This window comes from Cololabis saira, chromosome 16 (genome assembly GCF_033807715.1).
Source record: "Cololabis saira isolate AMF1-May2022 chromosome 16, fColSai1.1, whole genome shotgun sequence".
NCBI classification, from domain to species: Eukaryota; Metazoa; Chordata; class Actinopteri; order Beloniformes; family Belonidae; genus Cololabis; species Cololabis saira.
The window spans coordinates 29,756,881-29,777,964 of NC_084602.1; the positions used below are offsets into that span (position 1 = coordinate 29,756,881).

The 21,084-nt window shown below is 40.7% G+C and overlaps 1 protein-coding gene across 2 annotated transcripts in view; it reads left to right on the top strand.

Moving 5' to 3' along the window:
* LOC133462932 (apoptosis-stimulating of p53 protein 1-like) overlaps positions 1–21,084 on the top strand; it is a 63,891-nt gene that overhangs the window by 35,488 nt on the left and 7,319 nt on the right. Inside the window, exons 5-20 of one of the 2 annotated variants that reach the window (XM_061744465.1) lie at positions 1,116–1,211; positions 4,539–4,595; positions 4,818–4,938; positions 5,427–5,506; positions 5,632–5,781; positions 7,104–7,244; positions 7,331–7,526; positions 7,816–7,944; positions 14,528–14,595; positions 15,665–15,872; positions 15,983–16,198; positions 17,148–17,357; positions 18,205–18,355; positions 18,451–18,488; positions 18,571–18,935; positions 19,820–19,957. In XM_061744465.1, the coding sequence (XP_061600449.1) occupies positions 1,116–1,211; positions 4,539–4,595; positions 4,818–4,938; positions 5,427–5,506; positions 5,632–5,781; positions 7,104–7,244; positions 7,331–7,526; positions 7,816–7,944; positions 14,528–14,595; positions 15,665–15,872; positions 15,983–16,198; positions 17,148–17,357; positions 18,205–18,355; positions 18,451–18,488; positions 18,571–18,935; positions 19,820–19,957 (2,364 nt within the window). The remainder of the gene's footprint in view (positions 1–1,115; positions 1,212–4,538; positions 4,596–4,817; positions 4,939–5,426; positions 5,507–5,631; positions 5,782–7,103; positions 7,245–7,330; positions 7,527–7,815; positions 7,945–14,527; positions 14,596–15,664; positions 15,873–15,982; positions 16,199–17,147; positions 17,358–18,204; positions 18,356–18,450; positions 18,489–18,570; positions 18,936–19,819; positions 19,958–21,084) is intronic. The other variant, XM_061744466.1, reaches the window with a different exon arrangement.

Consider the following 21,084-nt stretch of genomic DNA (forward strand, 5'->3'; position numbering starts at 1 on the left):
ATCCGTGTAATTATTAACATCATTTCTCAGTGGTTTATAACATTATGTTCACTCTGGCTGTCCTCAGGGTTTTATGCTAAGCCCCTTCTTTTTTGTAATTGAAAGCTCACTCATGGTCACAACATCACAGCATTTCTACAGTTTCTGGTTCCATTCCCTCCGTACCCTGACTGACACGTCTTCATCATGACTTATAAGTATTCAGATAGTTTTGCTTGAGGTGATATTTATTAGTACTCACCTGTAAGGCCAGACCTTTCCAGTCTACCATGGTCCATGTGCATGGTTTCGTACTTTACTGACGCACTCCTGCAGTATCCCTCATGGTGATTTAGTTAGAGAGTCACTGACTTATCCACTCCCCACCAGACGGACATGGAAACATCCTGTGCTTACTTACTTTATTAAATTCTGTTTTGGATACGTACAGTTCAACTGTCAAACTCAACAACTGACTCAGAGCAGTGACTGGCGTATATTTCATTATGCATGGTTGTGCGAGAGCCTACGCTGTAGACCAGGTGCAGCACGAGTGCGTTCGTTAGAGATCATACACAATAGCAGGATGTAGCTGCCCTGAAACCTTCTGCTGTTTTCTAACAATGGTATTACCCTCAGTCACACAGATGTCCTAAAAGACAGTTCTTGGAAATGCATTTCCCAAAGAAAATATTGGATACAAAAAGGGTCAATAAGTATGGAGATGACAACTGATCAGCGTGAAAAGATCTCATCCAGCTGATGTCGAAGTCTGTGTCACAGGGTGGCAGGTCTGATGAAAAGTACAGAAAGCACTTGGGACAGTTTTTCCCCAAATCAAAACTGTAATTCTGTCGCTCTGCCAAGGCCACCGTCTGCGACAATAATAACAGCGAAGCTCGCTGAAACTGCTCTGTGACCCAAAGTGTGAGCTGATATATGTGTGTGCAGCTGTGCTTTATCTCCTGTCACTGTTTGCATTTTTCACCATTTCAGCACCGGTCCTACACTCGCTCATGTGTAAAGGAAGAAAATAGAGAAACAATACACAAAGGAAACGCTGGCTTTTTCTACGGAGGTTCTGTACAAATATACAGTCTAACAATACGTGTGTTTTGGTGTGTGTGTTTGTTTAGGTTCCCCGTGTGGAGCTGACCCTCTCCGAGCTCCAGGAAATGGCCACGAGACAACAGCAGCAAATAGAGGCTCAGCAGCAGATGTTGATCGCCAAGGTAACGTGTGCGCACACATATTCTACGCTCACAGCTGCGGGATGGATTACCTGTCAGGGAGTGTGAGATTATGTACATTAGAGCCCGTATAAAAGGGTCAAGTTAGGGGCCCCAGTGTGTGTGTGTGTGTGTGTGTGTGTGTGTGTGTGTGTGTGTGTGTGTGTGTGTGTGTGTGTGTGTGTGTGTGCGTGCGTGCGTGCGTGCGTGCGTGCGTGCGTGCGTGCGTGCGTGCGTGCGTGCGTGCGTGCGTGCGTGCGTGCGTGCGTGCGTGCGTGCGTGCGTGCGTGCGTGCGTGCGTGCGTGCGTGCGTGCGTGCGTGCGTGCGTGCGTGCGTGCGTGCGTGCGTGCGTGCGTGCGTGCGTGCGTGCGTGCGTGCGTGTTAGGAATGGGCGATATTTTACCGTTCACGATATGCTGTCAAAAAAATTCCTCACGATAACAATTTATCATCTCGCGGTAAAAACGATAAATTACCCTTGATGTTTTTGTGTAAAGCCTGAATTATGGTTCTGCATTAAATCCACGCACAAGGAAGGAAGGAAGGAAGGAAGGAAGGAAGGAAGGAAGGAAGGAAGGAAGGAAGGAAGGAAGGAAGGAAGGAAGGAAGGAAGGAAGGAAGGAAGGAAGGAAGGGAGGAAGGAAGGGAGAAAACAAGGAAAGGAGGAAGGAAGGGAGAAAACAAGGAAAGGAGGAAGGAAGGGAGAAAACAAGGAAAGGAGGAAGGAAGGGAGAAAACAAGGAAAGGAGGAAGGAAGGAGAGAGCAGGAAGAAAGAAGGAAGGAAGGGAAAAAAGAAGGAAGCAAGGAAGGAAGGAAGGAAGGAAGGAAGGAAGGACGGAAATGAGCCTGAAAGAAAGAAAGAAAGAAAGAAAGAAAGAAAGAAAGAAAGAAAGAAAGAAAGAAAGAAAGAAAGAAAGAAAGAAAGAAAGAAAGAAAGAAAGAAAGAAAGAAAGAAAGAAAGAAGGATAAATTCCCGTTGATGATGTTTTTGTGTAACAAACATGGCGGATCTGAGAGCGAGATAGATTTATAGTTACAAAGGTGGAGTTGAATTGGTATTTTTTTTATCGTAATTTTTATCGTTATCGGGATAAATGACAGAAATGATCGTGATACATTTTTTAGTCCATATCGCCCATCCCTAGTGTGTGTGTGTGTGTGTGTGTGTGTGTGAGTGTTTGAATCCCTGCACACACGTCCTGCAGGAACAGTGCGTGTGATTAGGTCACAGTCTAAGGCTGACAGGACAGGGGAGGGTTCTCCAGTGAAGACTGGCCGCCGCCGCTAAGCGTCAGGTTCTGTGTGTAGCAGCGGTGCAGATCACGCTCAGCTGTCCCCGTTCCCACATTTAGGATATGACCCCTGAGTGGATCGAGCTGCAGCTGCTGGGAAGCCCAGGCACATTTCTACTCCAGGAAAGAGTCGGAAATGTGAGCCAATAAAATAAGAAAGGAAAAAAAAGTGTCTACCCAGGCTGAATTTGTGAAAATTCTTTCAACCACCAACTTTTATCAGTTTTTTTTAAGACTACAAAGGCAGTAATGATTATCTTCCGTCACATTTTTCAAAAGCAGGAATTTCCTGGCTCCTGTAAAAGTAGCAGTGATTAAATGTTTCCTTCCACCACGGTAAGCCCCTCCCTGTTTCGTCAGATGGAAGAGTCTCCAGTTTCCGTTGGAGGCCGTCCTTAAAACGAGCGTAAAGCAGCAAAAATATAACTTTCACTCTTGTACTTTGCAAGCGAACACGCTGCTGTTATGTAATGAAGAGTGTGTGTGTGTGTGCGTGTGTGTGTGTCCTTTCAGTAAATGTTGTGTGGCTACTTGCCAACATTCCACTTCCCCTTTCCTCAGTGTGTATCCGTGTGAGTGCGAGACACACAGGTCAGCTACAATGTGCCAACACGGTACACAGAAAGAGGTGTAAAATGCCTCGGTCAGCATCACTCACGGTGGCCTTTGCGTTCCTTTCCCTCTTTCTTTTATGTCTTGCTTCCCTGCAGACTATTAGTCTTATTTTGTGTATGTACTGTATGTTGTTCAAGTTCATGAGTACACACAACTCAAGTGAAAATCAATGCCTGACATAAGAGTTACACAACAATGATGCAGAAACAATATCTAAGTTCTTATTTTGCTCATTTGTAAGAAACTGCTGGAGCTGTTAAGTTCAGCTGGAGCCGGCGTTTGCTTTGTTCCTTGCAGTGTGTGTGGGTGTTGCTCTGTGTTAGCAGCATGCAGGGACACTATCATCATCAATGAATGGTTCTAGTAAAAGAAAAAAAAAGACCCAGCTTTTAACCCTTTAAAGCCTGACATATGAAATAACACCCCAAAAAATCCCACATTTCTTTATATTTGAGGTGTTAATTATATATTTGAATCAAAAACACTTCATATTTTTTATTTTGTTGTTTTATTTTTTATAATTTTCTGATTTTAATCAAACTTTTTTTTTCTTTTTTGATTAAGAAGATGCTACAAAGATCTCAGAAATGCATCAAATATGACACATCTGACATTATAGGGTTAAATATTAAACTGATGGTGCTTATTCAGTGCAGATTTTAATTTCGTTGTTATATAACAATGACAATAAAGATCTAATCTAGATGATATCTCAGGTTTATGACGGCTCAGTTGTGCCAGGCCTGGGGCCGACTCATCATCCTTCCATCTTTAGTAAAATCAGCAAAGCAAAATGAAGAACCACTACCGACAACACACCTGTGAATATCTATTAAAAGCAGCGCACACCCTTAAATAGTATTTACATGAACTATAAGTTACTGGACAACGATGAGGGACTAATTTAATCTGCGTGTCATTGTGCGTCGTTTGGACAACTAATGGACTTTTGGTTAATTTCTAAAAACAGAATTTCTTCTACCGAATTTCAAATGACAACTTGAAAAATGTGAATCTGCAAAAAAAGAAAGAAAGAAGTAACAAACACCAAAGTGTGTCTAAGAACCTGCAGCCAACTGGCAAGTTAACATCTCTGGAATCAAAACTAACGATTCAAAACACTCCCCACAAACATTGTACGTTAAATGGGAAATATTTGTATTTCTGACTGCTACACCTGAAGATTATGACTAAATGGTTTGCAGCACATTATAATCAAGTTGAAATTCAAGCCTGGTAAAAATGAACATTTTGTCAGTTTAACTTTAACAGGAAAAGTGTTTATTTAGGAGTTTGACCGAGCTGATAGAGAAAACAGCCTTTTAGACCTTTGTTTTGCTGCACAATCTTTAAAAGCTGTTTGCAGCAGTCAGTCCAGCTAAAATGTTCACTAAAAACGTGCTGTTGTTATTTCCTTGTAGGAGCAGAGACTGCGGTACCTTCACCAGGGAGGCAGAGCTAACCAGGGCCAGACTCAGGTGGGTAACATGTGTACGTCTCTCCGCTGCCCGTCTGGAAGGCTTCACAACATGTTAGCATGTGTTCCCATCAGACTGTGGAGTCGGGATGGAGGCTTGCCTTCAAAGCTTGCCTCACAAACAGGATTTGCTTCATTACATAAATAAATGAGTCTGGAAAAACACTTTCTATGACTTTTCAGAAGCCGTTGAAATGAGCAGTTGCCGGTTGTCATTTTTTAGTCTGAGGCCGAGAAGCTGCAGCGGCTGAAGGAGCGAGTAGACACGCAGGAGGCAAAGCTGAAGAAGATCCGAGCCATGAGGGGGCAAGTGGACTACAGCAAACTGATCAATGGAAACCTCTGTAAGCCTGCACACTTTCAAACACATGCATGATGACTCTAAGTAAGTTAAGTGTATGGCGTTAATACAGGACTGTCTCAGAAAGTTAGAATATTGTGATAAAGTTCTTTATTTTCTGTAATGCAATTAAAAAAACAAAAATGTCATACATTCTGGATTCATTACAAATCAACTGAAATATTGCAAGCCTTTTATTATTTTAATATTGCTGATTATGGCTTACAGTTTAAGATTAAGATTCCCAGAATATTTTAATTTTTTGAGATAGGATATTTGAGTTTTCTTAAGCTGTAAGCCATGATCAGCAATATTAAAATAATAAAAGGCTTGCAATATTTCAGTTGATTTGTAATGAATCCAGAATGTATGACATTTTTGCATTACAGAAAATAAAGGACTTTATCACAATATTCAAATTTTCTGAGACAGTCCTGTAGATAAAGATAGAATTGCTCTGATTCATGTCCTGCCTCTGTCTTTTGTTTGCAGCTGCAGAGATTGAGCATGTGAGCAACCTTTTCCAGGAGAAGCAGGCAGAGCTGCAGTCTGCAGTGATCAGAGTTGACCAGGTGAGGTGGAGGTTACGCTCCAGTGAAGGCTAGTTTCCCACAAATAGGCCCAGTTTTTCCAAAGATTGTTTGCCTGCAGCAAAGGAGCTGTCATTCATTTCCTTTTGAACATTGTTTTCTGGCAGTTGAGTCAACAGCTGGAGGACTTGAGGAGAGGACGCCTTCAGCTGCACTCCGGTGCACCAACTCCGGGGTCGCAGGGTGCAACCACCGGACACAAAGCTCTGTCTGGCCCTGCAGCCCTGGAGCTGAGGAAGCTCTACCAGGAGCTGCAGGTATATGACACACATGTCTCTCCTGGCTGAGGGTTGAGGATAGGATATCAACTAATGTACTTACATATTTCCATAGAATTATTAACAATCAGACTCCTAAATGTCTCTATAATAATATAACTAATTGTTCAAATATTCATTCATATAACACTCGAGGGACGAATAGTGGTTGGATTATGTTCCCCTTACCTAAGTCTGACTCTATGAAGAGGACAGTACTTTATAGATCAGTTGCAGATTGGAACACCCTTCCAGGTGAGATTCGTGACATCAAAAGAAAGGCTGATTTGAAACGAAGACTAAGAATGTATTTGTTGTCACCACCTTAACCCTTGTGCTGTCTTTGGGTCAAGGGAGGGTGAAGGGAGAAAAGAAGGAATGAAGGAAGGAAGGAAGGAAGGAAGGAAGGAAGGAAGGAAGGAAGGAAGGAAGGAAGGAAGGAAGGAAGGAAGGAAGGAAGGAAGGAAGGAAGGAAGGAAGGAAGGAAGGAAGGAAGGAAGGAAGGAGGGAGGGAAGGAAGGAAGGAAGGAAGTAGGAAAGGGAGTAAGGAAGGGAGAAAAGATGGAAGGCAGGAAAGAAGGAAGTAAGGAAGAAAGGAGAAAAGAAGGAAGTAAGGAAGTAAGGAAGGAAGGAAGGAAGGAAGGAAGGAAGGAAGGAAGGAAGGAAGGAAGGAAGGAAGGAAGGAAGGAAGGAAGGAAGGAAGGAACGGAGGAAGGGAGAAAAGATAGAAGGAAGGAAAGAAGGAAGTAAGGAAGAAAGGAGAAAAGAAGGAAGGAAGTAGGAAAGGGAGTAAGCAAGGGAGAAAAGATGGAAGGAAGGGAGAAAGAAAGGAAAGAAGGAAGGAAAAGCAAAGAAGGTAATAAAGGAACGAATAACGGAAGGGAGGTAGGAAGAAAAAGGAGTAAAGGAGGGTAAAAAAGGAGGAAAAGAGGAAAGGAAGAAGGAAGGAGAGAGCATGGCAGGAGGAAAGAAGGATAGAAGAATTGGGTCATTTTGACCCCAAGACAGCACAAGGGTTAACAACATATAGCGTATCTGATCGAGTGAGATCAATACATCAAATTCTATATGATTTGTATGATGTTTTTCTTTATTTCTTATTTGTAATTTTATTTTTATTTTTTTAAATGTACTTTATCAATTGAGATTGTATGTTTGATTTTGTATTTTATTGTCTGGACCCTAGGAAGACTAGCTTTCGTTTTGGCGTCAAATAATGGGGATCCTTTTAAATAAGCAAATAAACATGCAAACATCTATCTGCAAAGGTCTTTGATCAGAAAGGGGTTTCCTAACGCAGCATCTCCAACTCTGTGTTTCAGGCTCGTAACCGCCATAACTTGGAGCAGAGCAGCAAGCTGGCCCACAACAAGGAGCTCCTGAACAAGAGGAATGCCCAGGTGACGGTGATGGATCAGCGCATCGGCGACCTCAGAGAACGCCTGCACAAGAAGAGAGCAGAGGTACAGAATTTCATCCGTGTTTCCGTCACGGCAGCTTAAACTTTGCTCGGCAGTTTCTGAAGTTTCTCGTTTCTATCTGTGTGTAGTTGAGCCGGATGAACGGCGGAGGCCTGGCCTCCCCTCAGACCTCTCCCCACCCCGGCGGCGGAGTTTCAGGCCGGGTGGCGGCCGTCTGCCCGTACATCCAGGTTCCTTCTGAGGGGAGATCCGAGGCCGGCTACCCTCTGCCCCCCGACCCTCCACCTAAACCCTCTCAGCTCAGCCACACCCGCTCCCTCTCAGGTTGGTAGGACTACACTTCTGCTTGTTTGGCATTTTTTAGTTGCTTTTACACTTGAGACTTGAATCTGTCTCTGGTCTAACTGGTCTGTTTCTTTTTCTTTCCTGTTTGTTGGCTCCTTGTTGGTTCCTTCCCCTTATCTGTTGTTACAACGTGGTGACTCCGTGTTTACCCTCACTAATGTGGTGCTCGCTGTTGCGACTGTCATTGTGATGTCGTCATGATGGCGTCGTTGTCGTCCCGTTGTGTTTTTGGTGGTTGTTCCTGTTGTTGTGTTTGGTGGCCGCGCAGAGGACGACAGGACGGGCAACAGGAAGTCTTCCATCCAGTGGAAAGTCTCAGATTTAGACATCGTCCTGTCTGAGCCCACCGAGGCGTGGGCCGGACCCCCATCCCCTCACGGAGGGGACGGTAACAACTGTGAGTTCTGGAGGGGCCCGTAGAGAAACATACTCACCACTCTGTGTTAGATTAGCAGCTCCTGGAGCGTAACTCCCCCGTGCCGTACCTAGGAGAAAGATGTGCAATAACCAGTACTCGAGTTGTAAAAAAAATATCAGGGGGGATGGTGGATTTTATCATATGGGGACAGATAATTTGTGCTGATTACAAATAATATGATATATTACAAATAATTGCAGTGACCAAAACACCTGCAGAAATACTGCAGGAATGACATAGCAGCAGTTAAATGCAGCCTTCTGTAAGCTTTAAATATCCACTGGGCTTACATCAAATACATCAAAACACAACAATAAAAAACACTTTTCTGAATGTTTTCAATATGACTCTGTCCTTCACAGGATAAGTAAAATGGATCACTGCAAAAACTCAAAATCTTAACAAGAATATTTCTAGTTAAAATGTCTCATTTTAGTAAAAAAAAATCTCATTACACTTAAAACAAGACTCATCACTGGAAAAAACAATTTTCACCTGTTTCAAGTAGATTTTCACTTGAAATAAGTAGAAAAATCTGCCAGTGGAACAAGATTTTTTTGCTTGTAATGAGAAGATAAATCTTGTCCCACTGGCAGATTTTCCTACTTATTTCAAGTGAAAATTTACTTGAAACAGGTGAAAATTGTCAAATAAGTTATTTTTCTGGTGTTATTTTTCTGGTGATGACTCTAAATGTTGAAATAGCAGTAAAACCACATTCATTGATCAAATGACATAAGGGATGGAAAGGGGGGATGATTTTGACCGTTTTTATTTCAGGGGGGATGCCATCCCCCCTCAACTCCAGTACTGGCAATAACCAAAACTAATGTCTGCATCTTAGAAAAGCATGTATCATACAGTGTAAAGAAAACTTAGAGACTTATAAACAGTACTGCTGTTTTTGTGATTCACAAAAAGTAGCATCTATCTCTTCTGGATTGATTGTAACACTTCAGAAAACGTTACACGTCCTTATAATCATCAGTTATGATCTTGTGTCTAATGTTGTTTTTGTCAGCGTGTTTCAATTTTAGTTTTAGTCTAGTCTTTGGGTCAAGCTATCATTTTAGTTTGTATTAGTTTTAGTCGTGTTCATACTCGTAGTCGTGTCAAGTTTCAGTCGACTAAAAGTCTGAGCATTTTAGTCTTACTTTAGTCAGAATTGTCCAGGACCATTTTAGTCTCGTTTTAGTCAAAGATTGTATTTAGCCAAACCCATTCTACAATTCAAACAAGTTTAACTTATTATTATATTATTGTTACCTTATAGACTCAAGAATACATTCATTCCAGATACAGAAGACTCTAATTTGAGTTTATAACATATTTATTTTTCCACATTTCTCCCCATCTTTTTCTTTTTTGACGACACATTGGGTTTTCTTTTCCACGTCTATGTAGGAAAGTGTATCGAAAGATGGATCTTCTTCTTCTCCCAGCCTCAGAGCAGATCCCCGCGTTTCTCAATTTAACTTTTTTTTAAATTGATGTGAACCTAGAGCTCTGCGTTAACGGCATCAGCCTCTAACTCTGCAGCATCTTCTGGATCTGATTCCCCGCTGCAGCGACTGGGATTGAGGACTAACGTCACCCAGCAGAACTAAACCAGAGAAACTACTGAAAACATGGAGATTAATGATCTTTGGTAGAACATTTCGTCTCGTCTCATTTTGGTCAATGAAAATGAAGACACATTTTAGCAGAGTTTTTATTTTGTAATCTACATTTTAGTCTTGTTTTTATTCGTTTACGATATTGCATTATATACAGGACTGTCTCCGAAAATTAGAATATTGTGATAAAGTCCTTTATTTTCTGTAATGCAAAAATGTCATACATTCTGGATTCATTACAAATCAACTGAAATATTGCAAGCCTTTTATTATTTTAATATTGCTGATCATGGCTTACAGCTTAAGAAACTCAAATATCCTATCTCAAAAAATTTGAATATTCTGGGAATCTTAATCTTAAACTGTAAGCCATAATCAGCAATATTAAATAATAAAAGGCTTGAAATATTTCAGTTGATTTGTAATGAATCCAGAATGTATGACATTTTTGTTTTTTTAATTGCATTACAGAAAATAAAAAACTTTATCACAATATTCTAATTTTCTGAGACAGTCCTGTATTTAATTATCGTTATCGGTTCGTTGACGACAATATTTAGTCATAATTTTCATTGACGAAAGCAACTTTACTTGTGACCTACAACATCTTTAACGCAGGTTCATAACCAGATAAATATAGACCTCTTAATGAAATTATGATTTCACCATTTTCAGTCATCATGCATAAAAGATGCTAAATGCAGCGCATGGTGTTAATCTTGGTCCTGGGCTGGAACAGCGAAGAGGACATACGAACAGATCATCCAGCAAAGTGTTTGTGTCGGTGCGACTACACAGGCCAGATGGTGAGGAGACGGGGACATAATTAAATCATCCTCACAAAATGACCTCAAAATGTAAGGGTCATGCGTATAAAAGACGGAGACAAGACATCTGATAGTCAGCAGCTGCTCAGGGTGAGGAAACCACGTCAGAAAATAAACTGAAAGCCAGCCCTGATCTTCACTCCCACTCATTCAATTGTACTGGGAAATAATTGGGAAATTGTCTCTCTCTCTTTTTTTTTTACCAATAGTTAGAGCAGAGACACCAATCTCATTATGACTTGATTAAATGTGACTAATAATCACACTAGTTTGACTTTCTAGTGCAGGGGTCGGCAACCCGCGGCTCTAAAGCCGCATGCGGCTCTTTAGCGCCGGCCTAGTGGCTCCTGGAGCTTTTTCAATAATTTTTCACCTTTTTTTCCTTTTTTTCCCCTTTTTCTTCTTTTTTGCTTCTTTTTTTTCTTCCTTTTTTTCTCTTTCTTTCTCTTTCTTTTCTCTTTTTTTCCTTTTTTTCTTTCTTTTCTTTTTTTTTTTGCTTTTTTCTTATTTTTTTCCTTTTTTTTCCCTTTTTTCTTCTTTTTTTCTTCCTTTTTTTCTCTTTCTTTGTCTTTATTTTCTCTTTTTTTCTCTTTTTTTCCTTTTTTTTCTTTCTTTTCTTGTTTTTTTTTTCTTTTTTCTTCTTTCTTTCCTTTTTTCCACTTTTTTTTCTTCCTTTTTCCTTTCCTTTTTAATCTCGACATTTCGACTTTTTTCTCAACATTTCGACTTTTTTCTCGACATTTCCACTTTTTTCTCAACATTTGAACTTTTTTCTCGAGATTGTACTTCAACATTAATCTCAACATTTTGACTTTTTTCTCTAAATTTTGACTTTTTTCTCCACATTTTGACTTTTTTTCAACATTTCTCCTTTCACCATTTGTCTTCATTCTAAGGCTTTCATTTTTTGCGGCTCCAGACATATTCGTTTTTTGTGTTTTTGGTCCAATATGGCTCTTTCAACATTTTGGGTTGCCGACCCCTGTTCTAGTGCCTCCATCATTATCTTTGTCGGTGTAACCTGTCGTCATCGCTCCCTTGTTGAATCATCTCATATCATCTTTCAGGATGAGATCATCTTCTAGTTCCAAAGTTTAAGAGAAAATTGTGTCTTAAATCAGCGCTCTTACAAATCCCATTGTGTTTGTGAATGCCAACGCAAATGCCACCGTTCTATTTATTCCCAGAACGACGTAATGTGTTAAACACACGGTTATAAATCATGCCAACAGCCTTCTGGACAGGCCGGCTCAAAAGAATGAAAGGAAGTCTTAGCCGTGTAAACCTGCGGCTATATGCGGTTATGTAATGTGTGTGTGTTTGTGTGTGTTTGAGTTGGATAATGGGAGGTTTTAGGCAAGCAGGGTTTGGAGGGTCACAGGCTGTCATCACACTGATTAAAATAAATGTTTTAAATCAATCAAACAAACCTTGACATTAGTGCTGAATACACAAGGAAACCTTTAAAAGAAATAATATCACAGCAAAGGTTCCCAATTTGTTTTTGATTTGAGAGCAAGACGTCAGAGAAAGAGGGCGTCGTATTTCACTGACTTGGAGGGATATTTGATAGAAAGTGGTAACAGGATCTGCATTTCACAACGGTCTTATTTTGCTCCTATTTTTGACAGGCCTGCAAGGAATCTTTGTAAATCAGTAGAAACGGCTTCAAAAGTACTGAGTTCATTTAAGAAGACATTTTACCGATGAACTAGAGAGTTAGTACCGTAATCTGCCAGAACTGGTCAAGTCCATGTTTGTCTAACTGTGATATGAGTGGCAGGAAGATATATTCTTTTGACATAATTTGGTATGAAATACAATGTTTGTTAAACTTCAAAGATAAATTTATACAGGACTGTCTCAGAAAATTAGAATATTGTGATAAAGTCCTATATTGTCTGTAATGCAAAAATGTCATACATTCTGGATTCATTACAAATCAACTGAAATATTGCAAGCCTTTTATTATTTTAATATTGCTGATCATGGCTTACAGCTTAAGAAAACTCAAATATCCTATCTAAAAAAATGGGATATTTTTTTAAAATTATTATTATTATTATTATTATTATTTATTTATTTTGGTTTAAGTAATGTTATGAAAGGTTAAAAAAAGGGGGGGAAATATTGATAATTATATTGTTATTGTAAATCTTATTTCTTTTTTTTAATGCCCTCAATAAAGACATCTATACAAAAAAAAATTAGAATATTCTGAGAATCTTAATCTTAAACTGTAAGCCATAATCAGCAATATTAAAATAATAAAAGGCTTGCAATATTTCAGTTGATTTGTAATGAATCCAGAATGTATGACATTTTTGTTTTTTTTAATTGCATTACAGAAAATAAAGAACTTTATCACAATATTCTAATTTTCTGAGACAGTCCTGTACATCTTCTTACATGTCAGTAAATCGTCAGGAGCCTGTTTACTTCTGATACATTAGGACACGGATGTCTGCTATCATGTTTTGGGGGAATGCCCTTGTTTCCTGGAGGCCCTGATTTACCTAGAACTAAATGTACAGAGGCATGCTGTGATGATCTGATACCGGGAACCTGGGACACCCGTTTGTCCTTTTGTGCCGGGAAGCGCCGTGTCGTCACTGCGCCCTCTGTGCCCGCCGTCTTTTCTCCACAACTCCGAGTGGCTGCTTCTAATCTGGGCTGCCAGGCAGAAGGCCAAGTTTCCACCCCGCACAAAGCTGACTGTTTGTTTCCTGTCGTGGCTGTTTTCTCCCCGAGGTCAGCAGGTTACAGCGGCGGCAGACTGCAGGCTGCACACGTTACCGTACCGGCCGCAGATAGTTAATCAGCATTAGCCCGGTACGTGCAGAACCTGTGACGTGGCCGTGCCGCTGATATCTGCCAGAGAGGTTAGGTAACAGTCTGAAATGACACTATGACAACAGATTTGGCCAAATGTGACACCTAATGGGACTCACTGTCAATACCACTGTAGACAATAATAATAATGAATACTTTTTTAGCAGTGACAGTGTAGTAACAGTGTAAGTCTGTCAGTAGACTTTGGCGGTCACCTGACTTACCTGACTTACTCACAAGGATGTTTCCTTGCAGGTGGGGATAAGGGATGAGCATGAGGTTGAGATGAGGCTTTACCTTCACATCTTAACAAGCAAGAGTGGATCAGGACTTAGCGACTGACCCATGCTGTGACCTGACTGCGCTTCTTGACTGTGTCAGATAGTTATGAAACGATCCAGAGAGTAGAAGCAGAGTTCACAACTCCATTTATCATCTGTTTTTATTTTCTCGATGCGAAGGAAACAGACGTGTCGGTTTCTGGGAAATCTTTGTAGCCGCAGCTTTGTGTTCTCTGGGTTTTTGGTTGTTTTTTCCCCCCTATCACCATCAGGCTTTTAAGAGTTAAAAATAGCAGAACAGCACCAAAATGCACATTAAGTGACTGCAACTTTCATATAACATTGAAGTTTGTTATTCTGTTTTGGCATTGGGACATTCTAGCAGCTACACACACCAAAGTTTCGATACCCTTCTCATGAGCAGTGGCTCTTGTTGCACTGCCACTAATCACATGTTTTCAGGTGAGAATAGGTTTTAATTATCAGCCATGCACGGTGACTTTCAGGCAGTTTAGCACTTGACATCGTGTTGTTAAGCCTTTACAACTGCAGGCCAGACTTGTAATGTCCAATTAAATATAACTACATGTCTGGGAGTCTGTTACACATATTGCACACAACTTGTTATGAAGGCTGTAATGAAGCAGAAGTGTCATGTGTAGAGCTGACTGCATCATTTTTTATGTGTATTTTTATAATGATAAGCTTTTTATCCTTTTCTTTTTTCTTTTTTTTTGCTCTGCCAAGTTTTGTTATTGAACCGTAGCAGCTGAATTTATTTTTCAGGCCTCAACTGGGCATCAAGACTTTCAGCCTCTTATAAGAAATGCTCTCTTTACATCTACTAAGTACTAACTCTGTTTACTTGCCACATGTTTTTTTTTACCCACTTAGGCATTCATAGTACATAGTACCTCTTTCCCTTATAATGTGGTCTGCAACCTCTTGATTGCTTTTCCCCTCTTTCTGACCTCTTCTCCTCTTCCCCATCTTCCTCTCTGTGCAGCTAATGAAGCTCCGTGGCCGAGCATCGGTAAGAGCGTGCCGGACTGGAGGACCAGCAGTCCAGAACAGGTACAGTTTCTGTCTCACACTATTACAGTGAACCATGGTGAGATTTTACCAACATTTAAATACTGTATTTTCTGGACTATAAGCTGCACCTGCATACAAGCCGCATCCGCTCTATTTAAAAAAAAAAAAAAGATATGCAAGCCGCAGATATTTATGTTGTTAGATTAGATATTTACTACATGTACAGAAGGATTTTGAACTGTAAATGATGTACATGTTTGTACCTAAATAGATCTATCAGTGTCTTTTTTTTTTTTTTTTAAACATATATTTATTGATTTTTTTAATATAGTAACATTCAACAACACTTATAACATCAAAACAAATGGCAGTATGTAAAATAAATAAATTCGTACACATTTGTACCAAATATTAATAGTTCATTAATTCAGAAGTGGGAAAAAAAACAGAGAAAAAAAAATATATATTAAACAGGGTACTGTCTGATGATTCTGATTGTTCTACATTAATAATAATAAAGGAAGAAATTAAAAAAAAAAAAAAAAATTAATAAAAATAATTAAACAGCAACAACAAAAATGTCAAATGTCTGTAACTTCATGCCTTCCTGAGAACCAATGAAGTGTTATTCCATTGTCCTATCAGTGTCTTTTAACACTGCAGCAACTTTGCTGTTTAAAACGGGACAGAACCAAGAGAAAATAACCAGTATTTATTTATCTATTTATCTGTTTGAAATCTGCTTCTACCTACTTCTATCTGCTAAAGAAGAAGTAGCGTATTCTTCTTTGCATTTATTTTGTCTTAGTTTTGATTCTAATTCCAGTTAGAGCGCCCCGAGCGGTGGAAGAAAAATCCACAGAATAGCCGCACCTTTGCATAAGCCGCATGGTTCAAAACCTATGAAAAAAGTAGCGGCTTATAGTCCAGAAAATACGGTATTCTGTACTTTCCTGAAGGCCGCGTGGAGGCTCTCACTTTGCAGTCCAGTGCTGTACATGACTTTTCTGTACTTGTAAACTGTGATGTCTGCGGGCAAAAGTCTGTTTCAGGAACAATCATGAAGGTTTTGGTTAAAAACAGCTGCACTGTCTCTCTTTGCCAGCAGCTTCCTTCTGGTTACGGTACATATCCCAGCGCCACCCACCAGGCAGCAGGACATCACAGTGCCACGAGCTCGCTGCCCCGCTCTGCCCCCGGGACGCTGGGCTGGCCCCGCTCCAGCGCCGCTAATGCCACTTCCCCCTCTTCATCATCATCCCCCACTTCACAGCAAATACAGCAGCGCATTTCTATCCCTCCCAATCCCGGCCAAGGTGATCTGAGGCCTCTTCTTTATTTATGAGTGACCCTTTTTTTTTAAATTAATTTACTAAAAGCTATTTCAAATGATTAATTTTCTTTTCATGACGTTTTCTGCTGTTAGGTCCTACCGGCTCTCCACTGTCCTCCCAAACGGAGCGCACAGACCCCCCTCCGGCGGTGGCTGTTCGTCCCTACGTCCCGGACCACCCGTCCAGGCCCCAGTCCCCCAGGAAGGGCCCGGCCACCATGAACAGCAGCTCCATCTACAGCATGTACCTCCAGCAGCCGCAGGCCAAGAACTACGGATCCCTCAGCAACCGGCCGACCGTCAAAGCAGGTGCATAGCACGACTCCAGACCAGGGGTGTCAAACTCATTTTGCTTGGCGGGCCAGATTTGACCAATTTTTTTCCTCGCGGGCCCAAACGCTCAAAATAACAAAAACGGTGCGGAACATTTTTTCTCTAATTCTTTTTTTTTTAAATATTGTTATCTAATCCAATATCAGTTTAGTTAATTTTAAAGGAAATATGCACTTTGTTTACACTCTAATTATGTAAAATATATTTCTTCAGGATCTTTTCTTGAAATTTCTCGTTTTTTTTCAAATTATGTAAGATACTTTTGATATCATTTTATACAGATAAACAGAAACAAGTGTTTATTTTTATATTTCGCTTTTTTATGGGGAAATTTAATTAAAAGCAAAATCTTTCTTATTACATCCGAGAGTGTTTCTTTGTGATTTAGAGATTTTTCCAGTACAATTAAGTGTATTTACTTTTAAAAATTGGCGCGGATATTTACGCCAGTGTGCCGAAAAAGTCAGCACTTCTCTTTTAACTGTTTTACTTTGTCACTATCCTCGTATTCAAAACTGAAATTCTCCGAATAAATATCTTCTATCATCTTTTTTAGCAGTGATATTTTTCTTGCAAAAAATATATAATAGTAGTCAGTTAATAAAAATAAACGACCGTCTACAAAGAAATAAAATCGGCAAATGCATTCTAGAAAACTAAAAAAATGTTGAAAACTGCTCTCTTTGTGGAATAACGATGGATTTGTAGAAGAAATATATTATCGGATATGCTGCGATTCATGGCAATTATTTATGCCTTCCTTTTTAGTAAATTAACATTTCGTTTTTTTGCGTTGGAAACTTCTCTCGGGCTGCATGAAAATCTCTCTCGGGCCACATGCCGCACATTTGACACCCCTGCTCCAGACCCAAAACATGTAGTTGGAAACTGTTTTTACATTGTACCCGTACCTTTCTCTCCACAGTTTACGGCAAACCCATCCTCCCAACATCCTCTTCGTCTCCATCTCCCGTCCCTTTCCTCCACGGAGGAGGTGGAGGAGTGAAAGCAGCAGGGGAGGATGTTACAGATGGAGGGAAAGGAGGAGGAGAGAGTAGTGATGGGAAAATCGTCCCTCCCCCCAGTGTGGACAACATCCCTCGCCCCCTCAGTCCCACCAAGCTCACCCCAGTGGGTAAGTACTAGAGATGACCCACCTGGAACACCAGTAATTAGGACTTTTTTAACTCTACGATGATGAGTTCTTATTAACCCTTGTGCTGTCTTTGGGTCAAGGGAGGGTGAAGGGAGAAAAGAAGGAATGAAGGAAAGAAGGAAGTAAGGAAGAAAGGAGGAAAGAAGGAAGGAAGTAGGAAAGGGAATAAGGAAGGGAGAAAAGATGGAAGGGAGGAAAGAAGGGAGAAAAGATGGAAGGAAGGGAGAAAGGAAGGAAATAATGGAGAAAAGGAAAAAAAGAAGGGAGGGAAGAAGGAAGGAATGGAGAAAATAAGGAAAGAAGGAAGGAAAAGCAAATAATGTAATAAAGGAACGAATGATGGAAGGAAGTGATGATGGTAGGAAGAAAAAATGATGGTAGGAAGAAAAAGGAGTAAAGGAGGGTAAAAAAGGAGGAAAAGAGGAAAGGAAGAAGGAAGGAGAGAACATGGCAGGAGGAAAGAAGGATAGAAGAATTGGGTCATTTTGACTCAAAGACAGCACAAGGGGTAAATATGTTGCTCAAACAACAACTGTTCACTTAGCTAACAAAAAATAAACAGATTCATGCACTTTGCCTGCAGAGATCAATATGATATTTGTATCTCCAGCCATAAATGTTGAACCCAAAGGGAAGATGGTATTAATTTGATACATTATCAATTTTTCTTAAGAACTCACAGTTAAAACGCTAAGTTTTGGTACTAAATTGAGCATAAAATCCAGGTAACAATCTCAGACAAAGCAACAGCCGATGAAGCTTTCATGATTTTGTTACTGTAGCTTCCCACAAGGTTGGTAAAGTCTTTTAAATGCCCGTCTCGTAGCCCACTCTCAGCTTCGATACCAGAATGATGCCGACCTGGAGGTTCTCCGCCGGCGCCTCAGCAACGCTCCAAGACCTCTCAAGAAGCGCAACTCCATCACCGAGCCTGAGGGCCCACAGGGGCCCAACATCCAAAAGCTGCTGTACCAGAGGTTGGTGATACCGTTGCGTGTGCCTCTCCACAGAGAAACAAATATTTTCAAAATGAACCAAAGCTAACAAAAATATATGTGACTCTGATATCCAGGTTCAACACGTTGGCAGGAGGAATGGAGGGAGGCTCAGGTAAGACTGTGAAATACAATGTGGATGTGGCATTAGCTCGATACAAAGATGAGGCGTATTTAAGCCCCCCTCCTCGTTTCAGGCAACACGTTCTACCAGCCTGAGTGTCATTTAGGGGACATGGAACACGTCCATTCAGCCAATGGGAATGTGGAGCCTGGTGACAAGCACGTCAGCGTGGCAGCCGTGGACGCCGAAGCTCAAAAACCCAGCCCAGACTCCCGCCGCTTGTCTCCTCCCGTCGTTACCATCGAAATGTCCAAAGACACAACGCCGGCAGAGAGCAGCAGCAAGCTGTCTCCATCAGCCAAGCCCAGCCCCCCCCCTGTACCCGAGAGGCCCGAGGACCAGAGCCACAGCAACAAGAGAGGATCCAGTCCCGTCCACAGCTCCGGGGGACACACGCCGCCTTCTCCATCACCTCCTGCACCACCTTCACTGCCAAAGGTACAGAAACACTGACTACGTTTACATGCAGTCAAAATTCGGGTTATTGCTAATATTCCGGTTACTGAAACATTCGGAATATTCCGTTTACATGAGTGAGAAAACAGGGATATCCCTGTATACATGGTGATTAATCATTCGGGATATCTCGATCAAACCAGGGACGCGCAGAGAACGTGATGATGCAATTAGCGTCATTTCCGCTTCTTCTTCCTGTATCCAAATTCAAAACAAATGCTGCTTCGCGCAACTTTTCGCTCACCTTCTTTTAAATCTCTCTATCCCCGTACTTTCTACCGTCTACAAATGCCAAAATGTTCATATCCTTCATTACATTTATGAAGTGATTAGTCTCCTCCTGGTCTTGCGTTTCGCCGTTTTTAGAAGAACTTCCTGGACTCAAAGACCAGGATTCCTTGCGAACAGAGCGTGCACAGAAAACAAATTCCTGTTCCGTTTGATGGGGATATTCCGTTTACATGACCGAATATTCGGGTTTTAAAAGGAGTAACCCAGGCGTCATATTCGGGTTTTTAAAAACCGGAATATGAGCAAATTCGGGTTATTCAAAGGGGTTATTGGTGTTTACATGGCCGTGCAAATTCGGGTTATTGCCAATATTCAGGTTTTAAAAGGGTTATTGAGTGCATGTAAACGCAGTCACTGAGTATATACATTAAAATCATGGTTTATAGGGAGACAGTATTATGTGCTTTTCTTCATACTCTCATAACTTAAATGTTGGTCAGCAAGAATACGTAACTGCTACCAAAGCAAAAGAATCCTTCTCCGTAACATGTCAGTTAAATCAGGAAATGCTGACTTGGATATTCCTTTTCTGCATTGTCAACACTCTTGGTTTCTCTCTACTTCTGTTGCTGAAGGCAAAGCGAACCAACCTCAAGAAGCCGTCGTCGGAGCGGACGGGCCACGGTCTCCGGGTCAAGTTCAACCCCCTGGCTCTGCTGCTGGACGCCTCGCTAGAGGGAGAGTTTGATTTGGTACAGAGGATCATATACGAGGTGAAATACTAATCATCTTGCACTTATCCATAATTGATGTTGATTTGTCTCGTTGCAGAGCTGCAGTCAAGTCCAAATAAGTCAAATCAGTGTTATTGTTGGAACTATGGATAATATACAGACACCTTGTGTTATCTATGGTTCTGAAGCATAACTAAAGATTCACTTAGAGATGCACTGGTTGCAGTTTTGTTTTGCTGACTTTCTTTCTTCCAACTTTAATCACTTACAAACATTGACCTGGCCAACAATAAAATATACTGTAGCAGAGGATGCAGCTTGTGTGCTATACTGGCTTTATTCATACCCTTATTCATACCCTTGTTAGCTTTATTAGTTATGTACTTTTTAGCTTCTTTGTTTTTGTATCATTGTTTACTTCTATTATTCAAAATAACAATCATGTTTGTTGTCCTTCTGTACTGAATCAGTATTGATTGTACTGGCGTCTTTATAAACCGATACTGATCAGGGTCAATCGAATGAACAAATATTTCATCCTGGCCATTTCAGTGTAAAGATGTATTGAAGTAGCAGTGTCTTAACCTGACGTTAACGTCATCTGACGCCTCACTTTCCACCCAAATATTTATGTATGTGACAAAATGAGTCAGAATGTGTTCTTTTGTTTAAGATGCTGGTGCATCAGAGAAAATGAGAAGAACTTACATGCAGTCTTCTCTTTGGCAAGTGATGGTGAGGCAGGATTCACTGGTCGGAAAAGAGAAATTACAACAAAAAATGTTTTAAATAACAAGGAACTGAAACCTATAAGTTTACTATGCTAAAAAAATACAATACATTTGAATTTATGTAAATAAATTCAAATGTAGATCTATCTGCAAAGCCCTAAAAGATAAGACCTAAAAGATAAGACCAGCTCAGACATCAGATGGTTTCATATGGATCATTAGAAGTTGTGGGCCAAGTATGGAGCTTTGTGGAGCACCGTATGAACAGAGGAGCTGTTGTGGTCATGCTGCATGTCCCCTGCATCCAGAAGCACATGAAGAGAAGGTGCTGGTTTCAGCCTAGGCCTTAACTCTACTGAGGTGCAGTGTAAATCCTCACTGAAGAGCAGAGGTGGGTAGAGTAGCCAAAAATTGTACTCAAGTAAAAGTACTGTT